Source organism: Stegostoma tigrinum, chromosome 25 (genome assembly GCF_030684315.1).
Source record: "Stegostoma tigrinum isolate sSteTig4 chromosome 25, sSteTig4.hap1, whole genome shotgun sequence".
NCBI lineage: Eukaryota > Metazoa > Chordata > Chondrichthyes > Orectolobiformes > Stegostomatidae > Stegostoma > Stegostoma tigrinum.
In genome coordinates, this window is record NC_081378.1 from 37,383,142 (window position 1) to 37,400,761 (window position 17,620).

Sequence of the window (17,620 nt, forward strand, 5' to 3'; positions counted from 1 at the left end):
TTGATCCTTCCACTCTGGGAAAAAGCCTCATACTTTCCACTCTATCCATGAGTGATGATGCTGTCGCTTTAAAAAGGTCATTTTGTCCTTTTTTTTGAGAGAGCAGTTGTAAAGACACAGGTGCAGAAGAGTCTCAGGAGCTAGAACGCTAAAACAGTTTAACATTGGAGGAGGAGTGGCTAGTTCCCTCAGTACAGGGTTTTTAACGTTTTTTGAGCTATAGCTATGACAAGATGTTTTGAGTACCAGAAAGGTTGCAAGCTTCAGTCAATGATTCCTGATTGACTTTCACTGAAATCTCTCTGGATGTTGTACTCTCCTGCCTGTAAGAATCTGAATTTACCTTTTTGCCAAGGGCTGTGTTTATGGGATGTTACCATGTTTGAAGTGTTAATTAGTTAAGTTGCTGTATTGGGTCGGTTAAGTTTTTCAATGGCTGTTATTCTAAATTCTGTTTTCTTTTGTTTGTGCTTTACTGTAGGGTTTAAATAAATTCTGTTTTGTTTAAAGCCAAGAATTTAACCAGTTGCATCAGACCAGGAACACCCATTTCACGTCTACCTTCAAAATAAGAAAAAGTTAAGGTCGAGGTTACCTTCTTTAAATATTTTGAGAGGGTCTGGCCTGGCCCAAACCACATGCCATTCACAAATTCATAAGCTTCTATCATGTTGTTCCTCAACCTCCTGCATCCAGTGAAAACAAACTCTGAATATTCTTTATTCATAGCTAAAATCCCTCATATCAGGCAACATCCTGGTAAACCAGTACTGTACCCTCTGCAATGCATCCATATCCTGCTGGTAATGTGGTGACCAGAACTATACTCCAAGTGTGTTCTAACTAAAGTTCTTTAAAACTGCAGCATAATTTGCCTATCCACGTATGGAATGCCCCTTCCAATGAAGGCAAGCATGCCATAGGGGTCTTCTTAAATACCTTGTCTACCAGCACTGTCACCTTCAGTGATCCATGGACCTGAATACCGAGATCCCTCCGCATATCAATATTCTTAAGGGTCCTGCCATTCAATTTATAATTTCCACCTGTACCTTCCAAAATGCATTACCTCACATTTGTCCAGATTAAACTCATCTGCCATTTTTCAGCTCATGTCTCCAACTGATCTATATTCTGCTGTATCTTCTGACAACCCTCCTCACTGTCCACAACTCTATTAATCTTCATATTGTCCACAAATTTACTAATTAGACCTCCAAAACATTTATGCTGAGCATTAACAGCAGAGGTGCCAGCACTAATCCCTGTGGAACCCTACTAGACACAACCCTCCGTTTCCGAAAAGCACCCTTCCACCACTAACCTCTGTGTCCCGTGACTGAGCCAGTCCTGGATCCATCTTGCCAGCTCACCCCTAATACCATGTGACTTTACCTTTTGTACCGATCTGCCATGAGGGACGTTGTCAAGGGCTTTACTGAAGTCCATGTAGGCAACATCAACCATTTTTCCATCATTAATCATCTTTGCCACCAACCTCAAAAAACGTGATCAAAACCATGCTATTGCTATTTGCTTCCAAATGTATATAGATCTTGTCCCTGGGAATCTTTTCCAATTATTTCCCTACCACTGATGTGAGACTCACAGGCCTGTAATTTCTAAGATTATCTCTGCGAGCATTCTTTAACCATGGGACAACATTGGCTATTCTTCAGTCCTCTAGAAGCTCAACTGTGGCCAAAGAGGGTACAAAGATGTCTGTCAATGCTCCAGAAATTTGTGCTATTGCCTCCCTCAACATTCTGGCATAGATCCCATCAGGAGCCAGAAACTTATCTACCTTAAATTGTAAGATGCACAGCACTTCCTCCTTTTTAATAGCAACATGGCTGTGAAATTCAGCACTCCCATCCCTGACATCAACCTCCACTAATTCTTTCTCTTTGGTGAATACTATCACAAAGTATTTGTTTAGGACCTCACCTACCTCTTTTGGCTCCACATATTCCCTCCTTTGTCCTTGAGTGGGCCAACCATTTCCCTGGCGACCCTCTTGCTTTTTATCTATGTATAAAAGCCTTAGGATTCTCCCTATTCCTGTCTTCATGAACCCTTTTAGCCCTTCTAATTCGTTGTTTAGTTTCTTTTCTACTTTCCTTACATACTTCAAGGGCTTCGTCAGTTCCCATCCTCCTAAAACTTACATATACTTCCTTTCCCTCTTTGACCAAGGTCATAACATCACTGGTCAATTCACGGTTCATATAACTTGCCATATCGGTCCATACCTATCCCTCATTCTCTCTAAAAACTGAATTGAAGCAATTTTATAACTCAAGATTCGATCCACCACACTCTCTTCGCTACCTATACATCTTGAGTGTCAGGCCATCACAATCTTAGCTTTGTCCATAAAAATGGACTACTCCTTTGTTGATCCTGGACAGAGTCTTTATCTCCAAACATGAGAAGCTTTGCCCTAATTGTTGCAAAGTTGGGTATAGTACTTATGGCAGGCAGGACATTAGAATTTGGTATGTGTAAAATGTTGGTATTTGTAAAATGTTGATGTTTGTAACATGCCGTGGGGAAAGTTGTGTGTGGTCCCTTTATAAGATGATGTGCTTTGTCTATGCCGAGAGGTTCAAAAAGGATGTCTGTGGGTTTACAGGTGCATAGGGTACCTGACTTGAAACATTTGTATCTAAAGGTTATACTGTTAGCTGGCAAAGCAGCATTCTGACTAAGACAACACGTTTTTGAGTTTAGCTGAGTAACTTAAACCAGGCCCTTAGATACTAAAAAACACTTAAATTTATATCTGATGGCTTTGACAACATAGGACCAATCCTGTTGTAAGACATTGATTATGTCATCAAGGGTATAAAAGATGATGACATTTGGAAAATCAAGGGAGAGCCAACTGTTATCTGCCGAGACAGCACCTCTCAGTTCTAAAAGAAAGAATCACTGGCTCTCACAGAATTCTCTAAGCCTTGCAGTAAGCCCTGTCTAAATTCCAGGTTCCTACAGCACAATTACTTAATGTTCTTGAAAGAAAAATTCATTAGAGCATATACAGAACATTGTGGAAGATGTAACCTTGCTGTAATTTTGAGAGGCTAAATTCTAATTTTTAAAATATTATTTATTATTGGTGGTACTTGTATGTATTGGTACAGCATACCATTGTAATCTTATTTTATTCAGGAATACTCAGTAGTTAGAAGGGGTTTATTCAGTTTGTTAGTAGTTGAGTTAATTTGTTCACTGTTAAGAGTTTGATAAATAAATTGTCACTTGTTGATTCTAAAGTGAGAGTCAGGGGTTTATTTTATTTAACCACTCCTCTACAACAGACTGGGGGCTCTTTTAACAGATTATAGGGTGAGGCACGGCTCTCTGGGTGTTTTGGTTTTAGTTATCAGAGAGGGAGGGGGGTCGACTTCTGCTTTATAACACTAATTGGCAGAATGCCATTTCAGGGGTAGGAAAGCTGCATCAGTTTTTTTTTATTGTGAATAGGCAGGCCAACAGTTATTTCGCTAACTAGGTCCAATAACACCATTTCCTAGCAAGTCCACCTCCCCAACTAACACACAATTATTCCTCTTTGTTCATTCAGGAGATTTGAGACTGATAGCCAGGCTAGCATTTGTCCCTCAGTCCTAATTATTCTTGAGTGGTTCGTGATTAGCCACGTTCTTGCATTGCTCCAGTCCATCTGGTAGTAGGGGCCACCAGGAATACTGTGAAGCACTGCTTTCCTTGCACTTCACACAATCTACTCTACTGCATTCACTGTTCATAATGCGGTCTCCTCTACACTGGGGAACAAAGTGTTGCCTGGGGGATCGTTTCACAGAACACCCACGTCCAGTCTGCAAAAAAGATCCTGCGTTTCCAGTTATAGTACGAACTGCAGATGCTGGAGAATCTGAGACAACAAGGTGTAGAGCTGGATGAACACAGTAGGCCAAGCAGCATCAGAGGAGCAGGAAGGCTGACATTTCAGGCTTACACCCTTCTTCAGAAATGGGGGAGGGGAAGGGCCTTCTGAAATAAATAGGGAAAGAGGGGGAGGCAGATAGAAGATGGATAAAGGAGAAGATAGGTGGAGAGGAGACAGACAGGTCAAAGAGGCAGGGATGGAGCCAGTAAAGGTGAGTATAGGTGTGGAGTTAGGGAGGAAATAGGTCAGTCCAGGGAGGACGGACAGGTCAAGGGGGCAGGATGAGGTTAATAGGTAGGAGATGGGGTTGGGGCTTGAGGTGGGAAGAGGGGAAAAGTGGGAGGAAGGATAGGTTAGGGAGGCGGGGACGAGCTGGGCTAGTTTTGGGATGCGGTGGGGGAAGGGGAGACTTTGAAGCTGGTGAAGTCCACATTGATACCATTGGGCTGCAGGGTTCCCAAGCAGAATATGAGTTGCAGTTCCTGCAACCTTCTGTGGCATCGTTGTGGCACTGCAGGAGGCCCAGGATGGACATGTCGTTTGCAGAATGGGAGGGGAAGTTGGTTTGATTTGCGACTGGGAGGTACAGTTGCTTGGTGCGAACCAAGAATAGGCGTCCTGCAAAGCGGTCCCCAAGCCTCTGCTTGGTTTCCCTGATGTAGAGGAGGCCACAACGGGAACAGCGGATGCAGTATACCACATTGGCAGATGTGCAGGTGAACATCTGCTTGATGTGGAAAGACTTCTTGGGGCCTGGGATGGGGATGAGAGAGGACGTGTAGGGGCAGGTGTAGCACTTTCTGTGGTTGCAGAGAAAAGTGCCGGGTGAGGTGGGGCTGAAAGGGAGTATGGAGTGGACAAGGGAGTCCCGGAGAGATTGGTCCCTCTGGAAAGCAGATAAGGGTGGGGAGGGAAAAATGTCTTTGGTGGTGGGATCGTATTGTAGATGGCAGAAGTGTCAGAGGATGATGCGCTGGATCCAGAGGTTGGTGGGCTGGGGGTGTGAGGGATGAGTTGCGGGAAATGCAGGAGACATGGTTGAAGGTGTTCTCGACCACTGAGGGGGGGGGGATGTAGCGGTCTTTGAAAAACGAGGACATCTGAGATGTACTTCACAAGCTTCAAAATCTCCCCTCCCCCTACTGCATCCCAAAACTGTCCTTCCTCCCACCTACCCTGTCCTTCCTCCCACCTACTCCTCTACACTGGGGAACCCTTTGTTCCCCAGTGTAGAGGAGACCGCATTATGAACAGTGAATGCAGTAGAGTAGATTGTGTGAAGTGCAAGGAAAGGTGGGATCGTATTGTAGATGGCAGAAGTGTCAGAGGATGATGCGCTGGATCCAGAGGTTGGTGGGCTGGGGGTGTGAGGGATGAGTTGCGGGAAATGCAGGAGACATGGTTGAAGGTGTTCTCGACCACTGAGGGGGGGGGGATGTAGCGGTCTTTGAAAAACGAGGACATCTGAGATGTACTTCACAAGCTTCAAAATCTCCCCTCCCCCTACTGCATCCCAAAACTGTCCTTCCTCCCACCTGCTTGGCCTGCTCTGTTCATCCAGCTCTTCACCTTGTTATCTGAGTTTCCAGTTGCCTGCCATTTCAACATATCACTTTATTCCATGGCCAACACATCAGTCTTAGGCTTGCTGCAATTCTCCACCGAAGCTCAGCACAAGTTGGACGGACAGCACCTCATTTTACACTTGGACACTCTACAGCCACCTGGGCTCAACATTGAGTTCAACATCTTTCGGGCTTGAGCTTCTCCCATTTCCTTGCCCCAACCTCCACCCACCAGTTCTTGATATGATATGGTCTGCTATTACACAATATTTATTGTTAGCCACTAACATTTCCCATTAGTAGCTATTCATCCCCCAATCTGATTGTTAGCTGTATCTTTGTCTGCCCAACTGTCTTTCTGTCTCTTTGGCCTCTATCCACACCTATTGTTTACTCTTTACTGCCCTCCCCCACTCTATCTTCTGCATAAAAACCAACATTTTCCTAGCTACCCTCATCACTAAAGAAAGGTCGCAGGACCCGAAATGTTAACTCTGTTTTCTCCTTCACAGATGCTGCAAGACCTGCTGAGATGTTCCAGCAACTTTGTTTTAGTTTCGCAGTTCTTTTGTATTTTTATTTGGTGGTAAGTGCTGTAGGGTACTATACCCATAATGCTGTTGGGATGAGATTTCCAGGGTTTTGACTCAGTTGCAGAGAAGGAATAGTGATATAATTTCAAGTCAGGATAGTGTGGGGTTCAGAATTTTCAAATAGTAGTCTTTTGTCCACTTGCGGGTTTAGAAAGTGCTGTTAGTCCAGCCTTAGCGGCTCATTGTAGTCCTATGTACAGTACACACTGCTGCCACTGTGCATCTGTGATGGCCAGAGTGAAAGGTTAAGGTGCTGGATTTGCTGTCCAGACTTTGTCCTGGATTGTGTTATGCCACTTCATTGTTGTACTCATTAGCCAAGTAGAGAGTGTCCATCACATGCCAGACTTGTGACTTATAGATGGTGGACAGATTTTGGGAATTGGTAGATGAGTAACACATTGCAGAGTTTCCAACTTCTGATCATACAACGTCTGAGCAGCAGCAGCAGGACATTTGGTTTATTAAGCCTACGCTGCTTTTTAATTAGATCATGGCTGATCTAGTGTGTCTCCCATAATCATTAACTCTGTGTCAATCAAAAATATAACTCAGCCTTGAATATAATTAATGGCCCAGCCTTCACCATTCTCTGTGAAAGACAATTCCAAAGACTACTGTTTCTCTGAGTCAATAAATTCTTCCTCATCTCTTTCTAAAATGGTTGACAACTTTTTAAAAACTGTCCTGCCTAGTTCCAGATTCCTCCAAGAGAGGAAACATCCTTCCAGCATTTATCCTGGCAAATCCACTCAGAATCTTGAATACTTCATAAAGATTGCCTTTCGTTCTTTTTAATTCCAATGCAAGTGATGCCGACCTTTCTTTATAGGACAACCTCTTCATCCCCAGAAACCAGCCTAGGGGGCCTTCTCTGATCTGTTCCCAATACAAGTGTATTCCTTGATAAGTAGATTTTTAAAAGGAATGTAATGATTAACCAAATGAACTGGAGCTTTTCTGAAAGGGTAATAGCAAGAGTCAATGAGGATAATGTGGTCGATGTGATGTACGTTGACTTCCAGAAGGTGTTTGGCACTGTGCTACACAACAGATGTGTGAGCAAAGTTATGGGTCATAGAATACAAGGATAGTGGCAATGTAGATAAAAACTTATCTGAGTGCTAGATTATAAAGTATAATATAAGGGGTACAAATCAAAAGGAGGCATTGATGTATAAGGACCTGGGTACACATGTACAAATCATTAAAGGTGGCAGGACAGCTGTAGAAAGCTGTTAATAAAGTTAATACAATATTTGCAATGTTAATAACAGTAGCAAGTACAAGGAGGTAGTGCTGAACTTGTATAAAATGCTTATTCAACTTCAGCTGAAGTACAGTGTACAGTTCTGGCTACCACACTTGCAGAAGAATGTGAAATGCAGTGGAGGGAGTGTAGAAGAGATTTACAAGCAGCACTGAAGGGTCACTGGCATTAAAACTTTAACTCTGATTTTTCTCTACAGAAGTTGCCAGACCTACTGCGTTTTTCCATTATTTTCTCTTTTTGTTTTTGTTATTAAGAAATGATTCCTGCTTATAAAATGATCAAGAATAATAAGGGCACAGATTTAAAGTGGCTTTCAGCAGAAGCAAGAGCAATGGGAAGTAAGCTTTTCCAGATGAGTGGTTTGGGTCCAAAGATGTGCTGTCTGAAGTCTGCTGGAGGCAGGTTCATTTCAAAGCATTCAAGAGAATGTTGGTTGTTTAATCAAATAGAAACATTCAGCAAGGGTGTGGGGGAAAGGCAGAACGATGGCACCAAGTCATTGTGCTCATTTGGAGAACTAGTGAAGTGACAATGGGCCAGATTGCCTCCTTCTGCATTATAATGTTTAAATCTGCTGGGCCAGCAGCAGCTACACGCACAATATTGATAACATTCAGAACTTGAAACTTAGATTAAAACATGGACAATGTTAACAGCATTGGAACTTCTAACCCCTTGTGTGCACTTTCATACATTATGGCATTGTACTAAGATTTGTAACAATAACTTATAACAATTTTGGAGCTATTGCTTATAAATGCTGTAGACTTAATAAAGGACACAGTTACCTGTACAGGAAATTTTTCCATTCATGCAGGTACTGTAATAAAAATAACAGTTTAAGAATCATAGTTTCAGACTCCATTACAACATTCCTTTAGTTTCTTTTACTAGACTCCAATTGAGCAACGCTTTTGAAACCCTAAATAACGACTCACAATTATCTTTTTAAATTCCCTCTGAAAAGAAAGAAGCATAAACAAATCAAAATAATAAAAATACCTTGCTGCTTAATAGCATTGCAGAATTTACTTTAGCAAGTGTAAAGGTAGAGTTTAGAGAGGTGTAGATAAGTTTTGAAAGTGTAAGCAGTGATGTCACTGTGACTTTAGTAATCATGTATTTGTATGCTGCTAAGAGATTGGCTACAATATCCTATGCAGCGTGCTGCTCTGTCACCCGACCATCACGTACAGTGTACTAATAGAGGTTGTTTAACAACAGCATCTCAATCTGGCCTGAACTTCCATAAAAACCCAAAGAAGCCACATTAGGATATGTTACAACAGCAAGTATACATCAGTAAAGTATCTTGATACAGAAGAGCTGACCAACATTTTTAAAATGAGAATATGACAATGTTTAAGATTCTTGACATTTCTGTTTGATCCCCTACATTTAATAAGGTTTCAAGGAACTCCATTAGGGTAGATATAAATTGATTTGGGTTCAAATTATTGAGGTAATGACTATCTATTGAATTACTTTCTTGACTGCTTATTTTATAAAGTTCCAACATCATTTAAACATTACATTGTTCCACAAGCTCCACAATCAACTTCATTAAATTTTCAATATTGTATTAAGATTAACAAGAACTTTCAATTTATTATTGTAAACATATCTGTATAATTATTGTACCAACTACTGCAGTCATTGCTTTGTTCACCGGGTTCCAGTATTTTTCCATTATAATGACAAGTGCAATCAGACATGTTCACACACTTCATTTTGTTTTCATCCAGGTAAGGAGCATTCTCTGGACAGTTTGCATAACAACCTACATTTAACAGAAATTAAAAAGATCAGTGTGATGCGCCACCACTACTGTTTTATAATCCAAGATGACCATAAGAAAGCCTGCTAATCATATCAACTTAAAATTAAATAAATAATAGATCCTTGTGACTAAACTGGACTATTTTCTGTTTCAGATGATGGCTCAGCTGCTGTATGTCTCCAGCTTTCAAATCTGAATTATATCTACATCTACTGGTTGTTCCATATGTTATTAAAAGTTTTCAATGTTTTCTCAAATGCTGTTTTGCCCAAAAATATTTTTGAAAAGAAAATCTTCAGTTCTACATTATTTGAAAAAATACTCTGTATTATGCATAATGTACTGGACATTTGGAAATATGGGCTACTGATAACCAATGTGTATGATTAATAAGTGAGTAAAACTTTCCACATTTGTAAAGCATGAATTAGCATATTGTATCTTTAGATAAAATTAACTTATGTATTCTGTCAGCCACCACAGTGGTTTCAAACCCTGGGCTCTTAGCAAATATAGTTGATACCAATGGTGGCTGAATGGTTCTCTTATTACCCAGTCTGCTGTGTGATTAAAATATTGTGCAGGGAAGGGCTGCTATTGATATTGTAGTGAAAAGCACCTTTAATGGGATTCTAGCCTGCCTAGTTTTTTGGCCTTCTGAGACATCAAATTATTGAAATTAAGAAATAAGGTGGTTGCCACAAGAAATTTTGGTGTGCCAGTGGCCATAATCATACTTTGCTCATCCCTCACCATCTCGGTGGCCACCTTTCCCATGCCCTGTGTGATTCAGTTGAAAAGAATTCACTATCTTTGAGAGAGCTCAAACAGGGACCTCTGCCATTTGGGTAAGTGATAAAATGTTAGATTTCCATGCTGCATGCATAATTCCACCTGGAGATCTGGTTGATACCAACTGCAGTAATTGTATAAGCTACTATTAGTATGTGCAGTATTAGCTGCTATTTTCTAGAATGCTAAGTGTGACTTTAAGAACATTCTTGGTTTGTTTCTCAGCTCTTTGCGAAGGGGAATGCTGGAAATGTAAAAGCTTTGAACATGTGCAAGGCGGTTTTTATTTTGTATCAAATGAGAAATTTAGCTTTCAAATAAATCAACCACTGGAACATTGCTAATTTGAAAGGAAAACAGATTGTAAATATTATTGATTTATGCAAAAAGTTCCTTCAGATAAACCTTCATTCATAAATGCAGAGAAAATGTCAGGATCCTAGCATAAAATACACATGGAAATTGACTTTCAAAGCTGATGTCCTGTATACCTTTCTTATCAGTAATAGGTTTAGATTTCTCTACATGCTGGTTTTAAAAGAATAGGATTTTGAAAATACCGAGTGTTTTTTGTACACCAAAGCAGTGATATAGAATACATGTGTTGCCAAATAGTAAAACCGTCAGATATGATCAATTAAGCATTAAATGCAAAAACATAAAGACACTAATAATTGTTAACTAATTGACTCACATATACCTCTTTCATTAGTTTATAGAGGAGAAAGGACAGGAAATCCTCAGCCAATGGCAAAACTCCCGGCCCTAATCTATACCCAGATTCTGATTAAAGTCTGAGATTCCTGATGGTTTTCTAAATGCTAGAGTCTCTGCTCACCACAAACAAAGATATCAGCGGAAATGTGTTGGGTGGGAGTAGAGATGGATGGCAAGGTTGAGGACATGCAAGCCTTAGTGCTCTTGGACTCCCAGAGAGCTGTACGATTTCTGGTGCCCAGTGAAAGTTTTGGATTGGCCATCTGATTTAATATGGGGATGCTTCAGATCTTCAATTTGGATTTGAAGTCTGGATCCTTGAGACGGTTCCCGCATGAAGTTTTCTGTATGTGCCTGACAGTCCTCCTGGCCTGAGTCTTCATGCCACAATTTCACAATCTGCTGCATAAGGTGAGCACATCCTGAGGGCTTGCCAATTAAACTACCATTCCACAAATCCAGAAATAATGGGAACTGCAGATGCTGGAGAATTCCAAGATAATAAAATGTGAGGCTGGATGAACACAGCAGGCCAAGCAGCATCTCAGGAGCACAAAAGCTGACGTTTCGGGCCTAGACCCTTCATCAGAGAGGGGGATGGGGAGAGGGAACTGGAATAAATTCCACAAATCCACTTACGTTAGCTCGGTCAGCAAAAGAAATCACTAGCTATTTCGCCATTGAGATGAAATGGAGCAGGGATTGCTGCCTCATGGGGCCTTTTTCATAGTGTTGTGTAATGTGAATGAAGAATAAAGGGTTCTTAGCCTTAGCTTTAAACTTTTAGATAATATCATAGAGAATAGCCATTGAACAATAACATAAAACATAGGCTACAGTTCAAACACAACCTTCAAGAATTGCAGAGTACTTCTTTCCAATGCTATGTTCTGAGCATGTTTTTGTTGTTAATGTTCCACATGGCTGATAGTGCCAGCTGCATTCACCAGGTGTGTTATAATAATCACAATACACAGCTGCAATGTAAAATGGAAATATGTAAGCAGTAATATTGATTCAGTCTGAAATGTAATTGCAATTCATATAATCTATATAATGTATCATCAAAACATGCAAGGAAGTCATCACTATGTGTTTTTATATGTTGAAACAAATCACAAGCAATTATAAGTTATGACACAGAGTTCACTCAGATATTCTCTGTTACAAAACATTAAATTCAACACCATTATTGAGAGTACAATTAAATAACAGATGTGATAGCTGGTGTTCCATCATTGCACAGTTAACAGTTTTATTTTACTTACGACATCGTTCTGGTGTTCTCCAGTCAACACAAACACCAGCTTTATTGCAAGCTTCAGCATACACTGCTACAGCGGTACAGAAGCCCAGGTATTTCCCTTCCAAATCACAGGCACAAGCCTCCTGGACACAGGCATCATAGAATGGAGTTGGGTCAACCTGAATAACAAATGCCAGTTTAATATATAAACAGGAACAAAGGATGAATTAAAACAAGTATTGCTGTATTTGCAGGAATGGAGAGAAAATCCAAAGTCTACTGTGCTTTTATTTTAAAATCTAGTTGGGCTAGTTGGGCAATAAAGAGAGATATGCTTCTATGGTGCTGGCTTTGGTTCCTCGATGGCACTGAGGTCTCTCAGTGAAGAGGTTGTGTGTTCAAATCCATTCCAGTGACCTGAGTACATAAGCAGGGCTGAAACTGTGATGCAGTCCTGGGAGATACTACATTGTACAGAGTTTTGGATGAACACATTGAGACGTTTTATTCACTCTCAGATGGACATAAAAGATTGAGTGACATTATTTGAAGAAAAGAAGATGAATTCTGTTATGGTTTCAGCTACTATTTATCTCTGAATGCATATCATTAAGGAGAAACAGAGTATTGGGTAGTTTATCGTGTTTCTGTAGCATTAAGCTATTTTGAAATAATGAACAGTTTTGACTTGATTAAGTAAGGAATTAAATTATATTCCATTTAATTGTGCTAGTTGTTAGGAAACAAATCGTATGGCCCAAATCAAAAGGAAAGTCAGAGGTTTATGGTTTTGTTACCATTTTATGGTTTAGGCTAATGTGAATTTAGGCAAATGCATGAGAAAGTTTTGAGATAAAAGAATTTTATTCAAGAACACAACTATATTATAGAGTTCTGGTTGTGAGTTTGCTCACTGAGCTGGAAGGTTCATTTTCAGATGTTTCGTCACCATTCTAGGTAACATCATCAGTGAGCCTCCGATGAAGCGCTGGTGTTATGTCCCGCTTTCTATTTATCTATTTAGGTTTCCTTGGGTTGGTGATGTCATTTCCTGCATTGGTGATGTCATTTCCTGTTCTTTTTCTCAGGGGATGGTAGATTGTCTCCAAATCAATGTGTTTGTTGATGGAGTTCCGGTTGGAATGCCATGCTTCTCGGAACACGCGTGCGTGTCTCTGTTTGGCTTGTCCTAGGATGGATGTGTTGTCCCAATCAAAGTGGTGTCCTTACTCACCTGTATGTAAGGATACTAGTGACAGTGAATCATGTCTTTTTGTGGCCAGTTGATGTTATAGAGTAGTTTGGTTTTGTAAATTGGAATCTGTGCCAGGACTATGGGGTACATATATATTTTGGAAATAGGTTCTGAATTAAGATTTAAATTTTTTGTTGCTTTGACTGTTTCAAATGTTTTTGTTGGGTCATTTAGGGTGATGGTTAATAAGTAGGAGGTGACACTTCATTCTCATAGGCAGGCACATATTGCCACCTTATCTAGCTAAAGAACTATGGCATTGGTAAGCTAAGAGGTACAAGCAGTCATAAAAGAATGTATCAAAGAATGTATCAGGAGACAGTCGGAAAATGACAATAAGATGATCCTTGCTTTTGAAGAAACCAATCAGGAATTGGGCATACACCACCGAAACAATCCAAAATTGGGCACAATCTGCCCCAGCATTAATAATTCAATTAGAGGTCAGGATATCTTTGATGATGCACAGGGTGTGGTAGTTAATAAGGGTTACTAAGACCTGTTTCAATGCACAATAAGGAAGATTGGGGTACACCAATTTCTTTAAAATAACAGAAAATGAGATCTGTGTTTCGTCAATATGTGTCATGAACTGGCTTCCCAAATGAATGAGCTGAAAATGATTGTTTTTATTAAGCATAATTTCTTTTGTGCTTATTTTGATAAACTTAATAAATTCTATCAAACTTGTAAATACATATTTATACTTGAAAAAGGTCTAGTAACCAATCTGGGTCGTCAACCTTTTAAATTAGCTCTATTAAATTCAGCATGTAATTATAATTGACTCGAATCTTTCCACTAAAGGTAAAGTGCACTCTAAATTCTTACACAATCTTGCTCTGTCTAAATTTGTGACTGTTTTCTGCCTCAGAAAAATGATTAGATAGCTGTTTTGTGGAAAATTATAGAGATATAAGCGTTTATTTCTCAATGTAAAAAACCAGTCTTAAAGGAGTTTTATGCAAGCATTTGAATCAGTGCTTAAGCTGCCAAGTGTAGGGGTCATTGTGTTCGATCGCCATTAGAAATGAAGTGGATCCTTTCAGGAGAGTTACCTTTCCATGGCATGCTTGAAACACAACATTTTTAATTATGCCACACTTCCTCTGTGCCCATGCTAAACAATAAGGGTTTCTATCACATGGTGATGTTTGATTGACTGTATCTGAGCAGGTCATAGATTTCCAACTATTTCCAAATTCCACTGCGCTGGTCACCAAGGAGTTGCCTTTTGTTGTCAGATCATCTGAAACATCATCATTGAAATTCCCACACAGACCACACACATTGTTCTGTAAAAAAAGACAAGATAATAGGGAAACAAAAACCTTGTAGCATTATCAAATTCACATGGAAAAAGATGCACACTTTCTTCACAGCACTATATTTTAAAAAATCCAATATAGTATGCTGATTTAATTTAAGATTTACAAACAGCCAGTGTAACAATTTAGAAATAAATTACTGCAGATGCTAGAATTTGTGCTGAAAACAAAATATGCTGGATATCACAGAGGGTCAGGTGGTATCCATGGAGAGAAAGCAAGCTTACGTTTCGAGTCTAGATGACTCTTCATCAGAGCTCTAATTGCAAACAGAAACATGCATTTTAAAAGTTTACACAAAACTGTGGAATGACCTTTAATAAAATGCATTATTGTAAAAGACAAGATGTAAAATAAACTTGTGAAGCTGTTGTTTATTGATGAAATGACCCCATTATATTTTCTGCTGTGATCAAAAGGGACAAGTGTGAATCTGATGATCTTTAACCATACTTACTTTCCATCTTGAATCCAATGTGATTGAAAACCTTGTGCTTTTGTCCCATATCACGGTGATTCCATGAGAAAATTTCAGGATCAAATACAGCCCAACGGTGTGGCGAGAATAAAACTCATTTGGGCACTGGGTTTGACTTGTAAACTTCTCAATTGTTTCCACATGGTTATCAGTTAGAATGAGTTCCTTACCCTATAAGATTACATATGAAAACAAAATACTGTGGAAGGTGTCTGGGTGATTTATGTTCGCAGTTCAGCTACTGTGAACACATATTTAAAGCCTCATTCCAAAACAGAAAGAGATAAATTAACATTAGAGGCAATTAATCACCTCAAATAAAATCCTGATATTTCTTGAACAAGTCATTCCCCTTTCACAACAGGGAACACTTTCAATCAGTATTTGGAATGTGCCTTTTCGACGATTACATTGGTCCTGAGAACAAACCAATGAATTCAAGATTAGATTATATGGAACAAAACAGATAATACTCATTCAGTTTGCATTTATTAATTCCTAGCACAGTGATACTCAAGAAACACAAAGCTCTGATATAGCTAATGCTTTTCTATTATCTGGCTTGCATGATTTTTTTAAATGATGTGTGGTTGCAGTACCATTGAAATAGACCCCAAATAACATGGATAATTTTATAGAATCCCCACATATGGAAATAGGCCATTTGGTCCAACAAGTCCAGAACAACCCTCTAAAGTGTATCCCACCCAGACCCATTCCTTACTCTATCCCTGTAACCCTGCATTTCCATGGATAATGCACTGGACATACACATCCGTGAACACTATGGGTAATTTAGCATGGCCAATCCACCTAGCCTGCACATCTTTGGACTGTGGGAGAAAACCGGAGCACCTAGCAGAAACACACACAGACAGAGGGAGAACATGCAAACTCCACACAGACAGTCGCCCGAGGCTGGAAATGAACCCAGGTCCAGGTGCTGGGAGGCAGAAGTGCTAACCAATGAGCCACTGTGCTGCTTCTGTCCGTAATCTAGGCCACAGGAAAGCAATTTTGTGTTTCAGTACAAGTTTACTTCCACGTGCACATGATTAGTGTGTGAATGCTGGGCTGATTTTGATGTTTGTGCAAGTGGCAGTTTCAATGGTGTGTTATTTTGACATTTTGAGCTTATTCACACCTCAACGAAAATATATTCACAGTTTCCTTCGTAGACGTATCTTCTTCCATCAAAAGTTACATAGTGGCCGTCACCATAAACTTCACAGGTCTTTGGGCATTCCTTATCGGTACAGTTCCATGTCCCGCCCTGGCATATGCTGCAATATTATGAGCACAGTGCAATGTTATTTAGTGACACAGATACTTTTTAGTATATAATTATACTTTGAATTAACATTTGCTTTATCTTACCATTTATTACAATCTCTTTGAATTTCTCTGCCATTTCTGTAAAATTCACCATGAAATAAACAAGGGCAGTTTTCATGACGAATGCAGTTTCCATCATTGTCTTCCACAAGACCAGGTGGACAGAAGCAGCCAGGAACACATGGACTCTGATCATGGAAAAGATCAAAATATCACTACTTACTTTGAAGTGTTTTCATTAAGGTTTTTCACTGAGGTGCCAGTTAATGCAGAGTTTAACTTCTACCTAAATCTTTGCCTCATAACATGCCTGGCCCCAAATGGTTATAACGTCAAGCCTCCGCACTGAGTTTAGTATTCATAGGTCATCCGAACACAATGGCCATATTTGTCATCATTAGTGAATTATATGTATGATTTACACGGCAACGGTAGCATAACAGAAAGGTCATTCAGCTTATTGTATCTGTACTAGCAGAAAAGGCCATGCAGCATCATTCACTTGTTATTTAGTTCTGTAGATGACGCACTTGCATGAGACTTTCCAGTTCTACCACAGTTTCAGGAAATGAGTTCCAGACTTGAGCAAAATTGCCCCTCAACTCACATTTGATCCTTAAATAATTTATTAATTTTTATCACATTTTGCGAAATTGTTCAGTTCCCCAAGTGGGAACAAAAGTGAGTCATATTTGGAACGATGGAGGTCACTCACGCATGGTGTGTTTAGAGTTCGACACGTTCTCTCACACGAGTATTCAGTGGAAGGGGCACCTTCATTTTTACAATTAATGATCACTTTCCCATGCGGACAATCTAAAGAAGACAACATTTAAACAGAGCTTGTAAAATGACTATGCATCAATGTGCTAAGAAGTTCAATTCATGTGCTATTCAGTACGAGGGGAGAGCCTGTAATTGTTAGTTACCTGGAGGCCGGGAGGTTGTAGTTACTGGGGAGCAATGAAGTCTTCCATCTTGGCAAACGCTGAGTGTAAAGTCATAATTAAAATGTATTTTATATGTATTTATTTTCTACATGTTTTGTAAAATTATTAGAAGTACCTTACCAAGATCGGCCGTGCAAATTAATACTCTGCCCTTTTTCCAAAAGTAGCCCTGCAGCATAACACGGGCAGTCAGAGCTGTCCACACAGACTCCGCTTTCATCCATGTACTTTCCCTTGGGACAGCCACAACCATAAACCGGAACATCCTGAACACTACATGTATAATCAGTCTCTGATAATGATCTACAGGTACGGTTACACGCTCTCATGTCATTCTCAAAAACCTGAGAGTAACTGCATGAGTTATCTAGAGAAAAATAACAAGCGATCAT

At 39.8% G+C, this 17,620-nt stretch overlaps 1 protein-coding gene across 4 annotated transcripts in view; it reads right to left on the minus strand.

Moving 5' to 3' along the window:
* Nucleotides 1-17,620, minus strand: part of LOC125463160 (mucin-2-like) — a 110,217-nt gene that overhangs the window by 31,021 nt on the left and 61,576 nt on the right. For 3 of the 4 annotated variants that reach the window (XM_059654649.1, XM_059654648.1, XM_048553994.2), the window contains 12 exons: nt 17,349-17,595; nt 17,208-17,266; nt 16,994-17,094; nt 16,321-16,466; nt 16,088-16,226; nt 15,256-15,360; nt 14,923-15,114; nt 14,196-14,432; nt 11,905-12,061; nt 11,488-11,613; nt 8,989-9,127; nt 8,136-8,167 (listed from right to left, as the gene is read on the minus strand). In XM_059654649.1, the coding sequence (XP_059510632.1) occupies nt 8,136-8,167; nt 8,989-9,127; nt 11,488-11,613; nt 11,905-12,061; nt 14,196-14,432; nt 14,923-15,114; nt 15,256-15,360; nt 16,088-16,226; nt 16,321-16,466; nt 16,994-17,094; nt 17,208-17,266; nt 17,349-17,595 (1,680 nt within the window). The remainder of the gene's footprint in view (nt 1-8,135; nt 8,168-8,988; nt 9,128-11,487; nt 11,614-11,904; nt 12,062-14,195; nt 14,433-14,922; nt 15,115-15,255; nt 15,361-16,087; nt 16,227-16,320; nt 16,467-16,993; nt 17,095-17,207; nt 17,267-17,348; nt 17,596-17,620) is intronic. The other variant, XM_059654650.1, reaches the window with a different exon arrangement.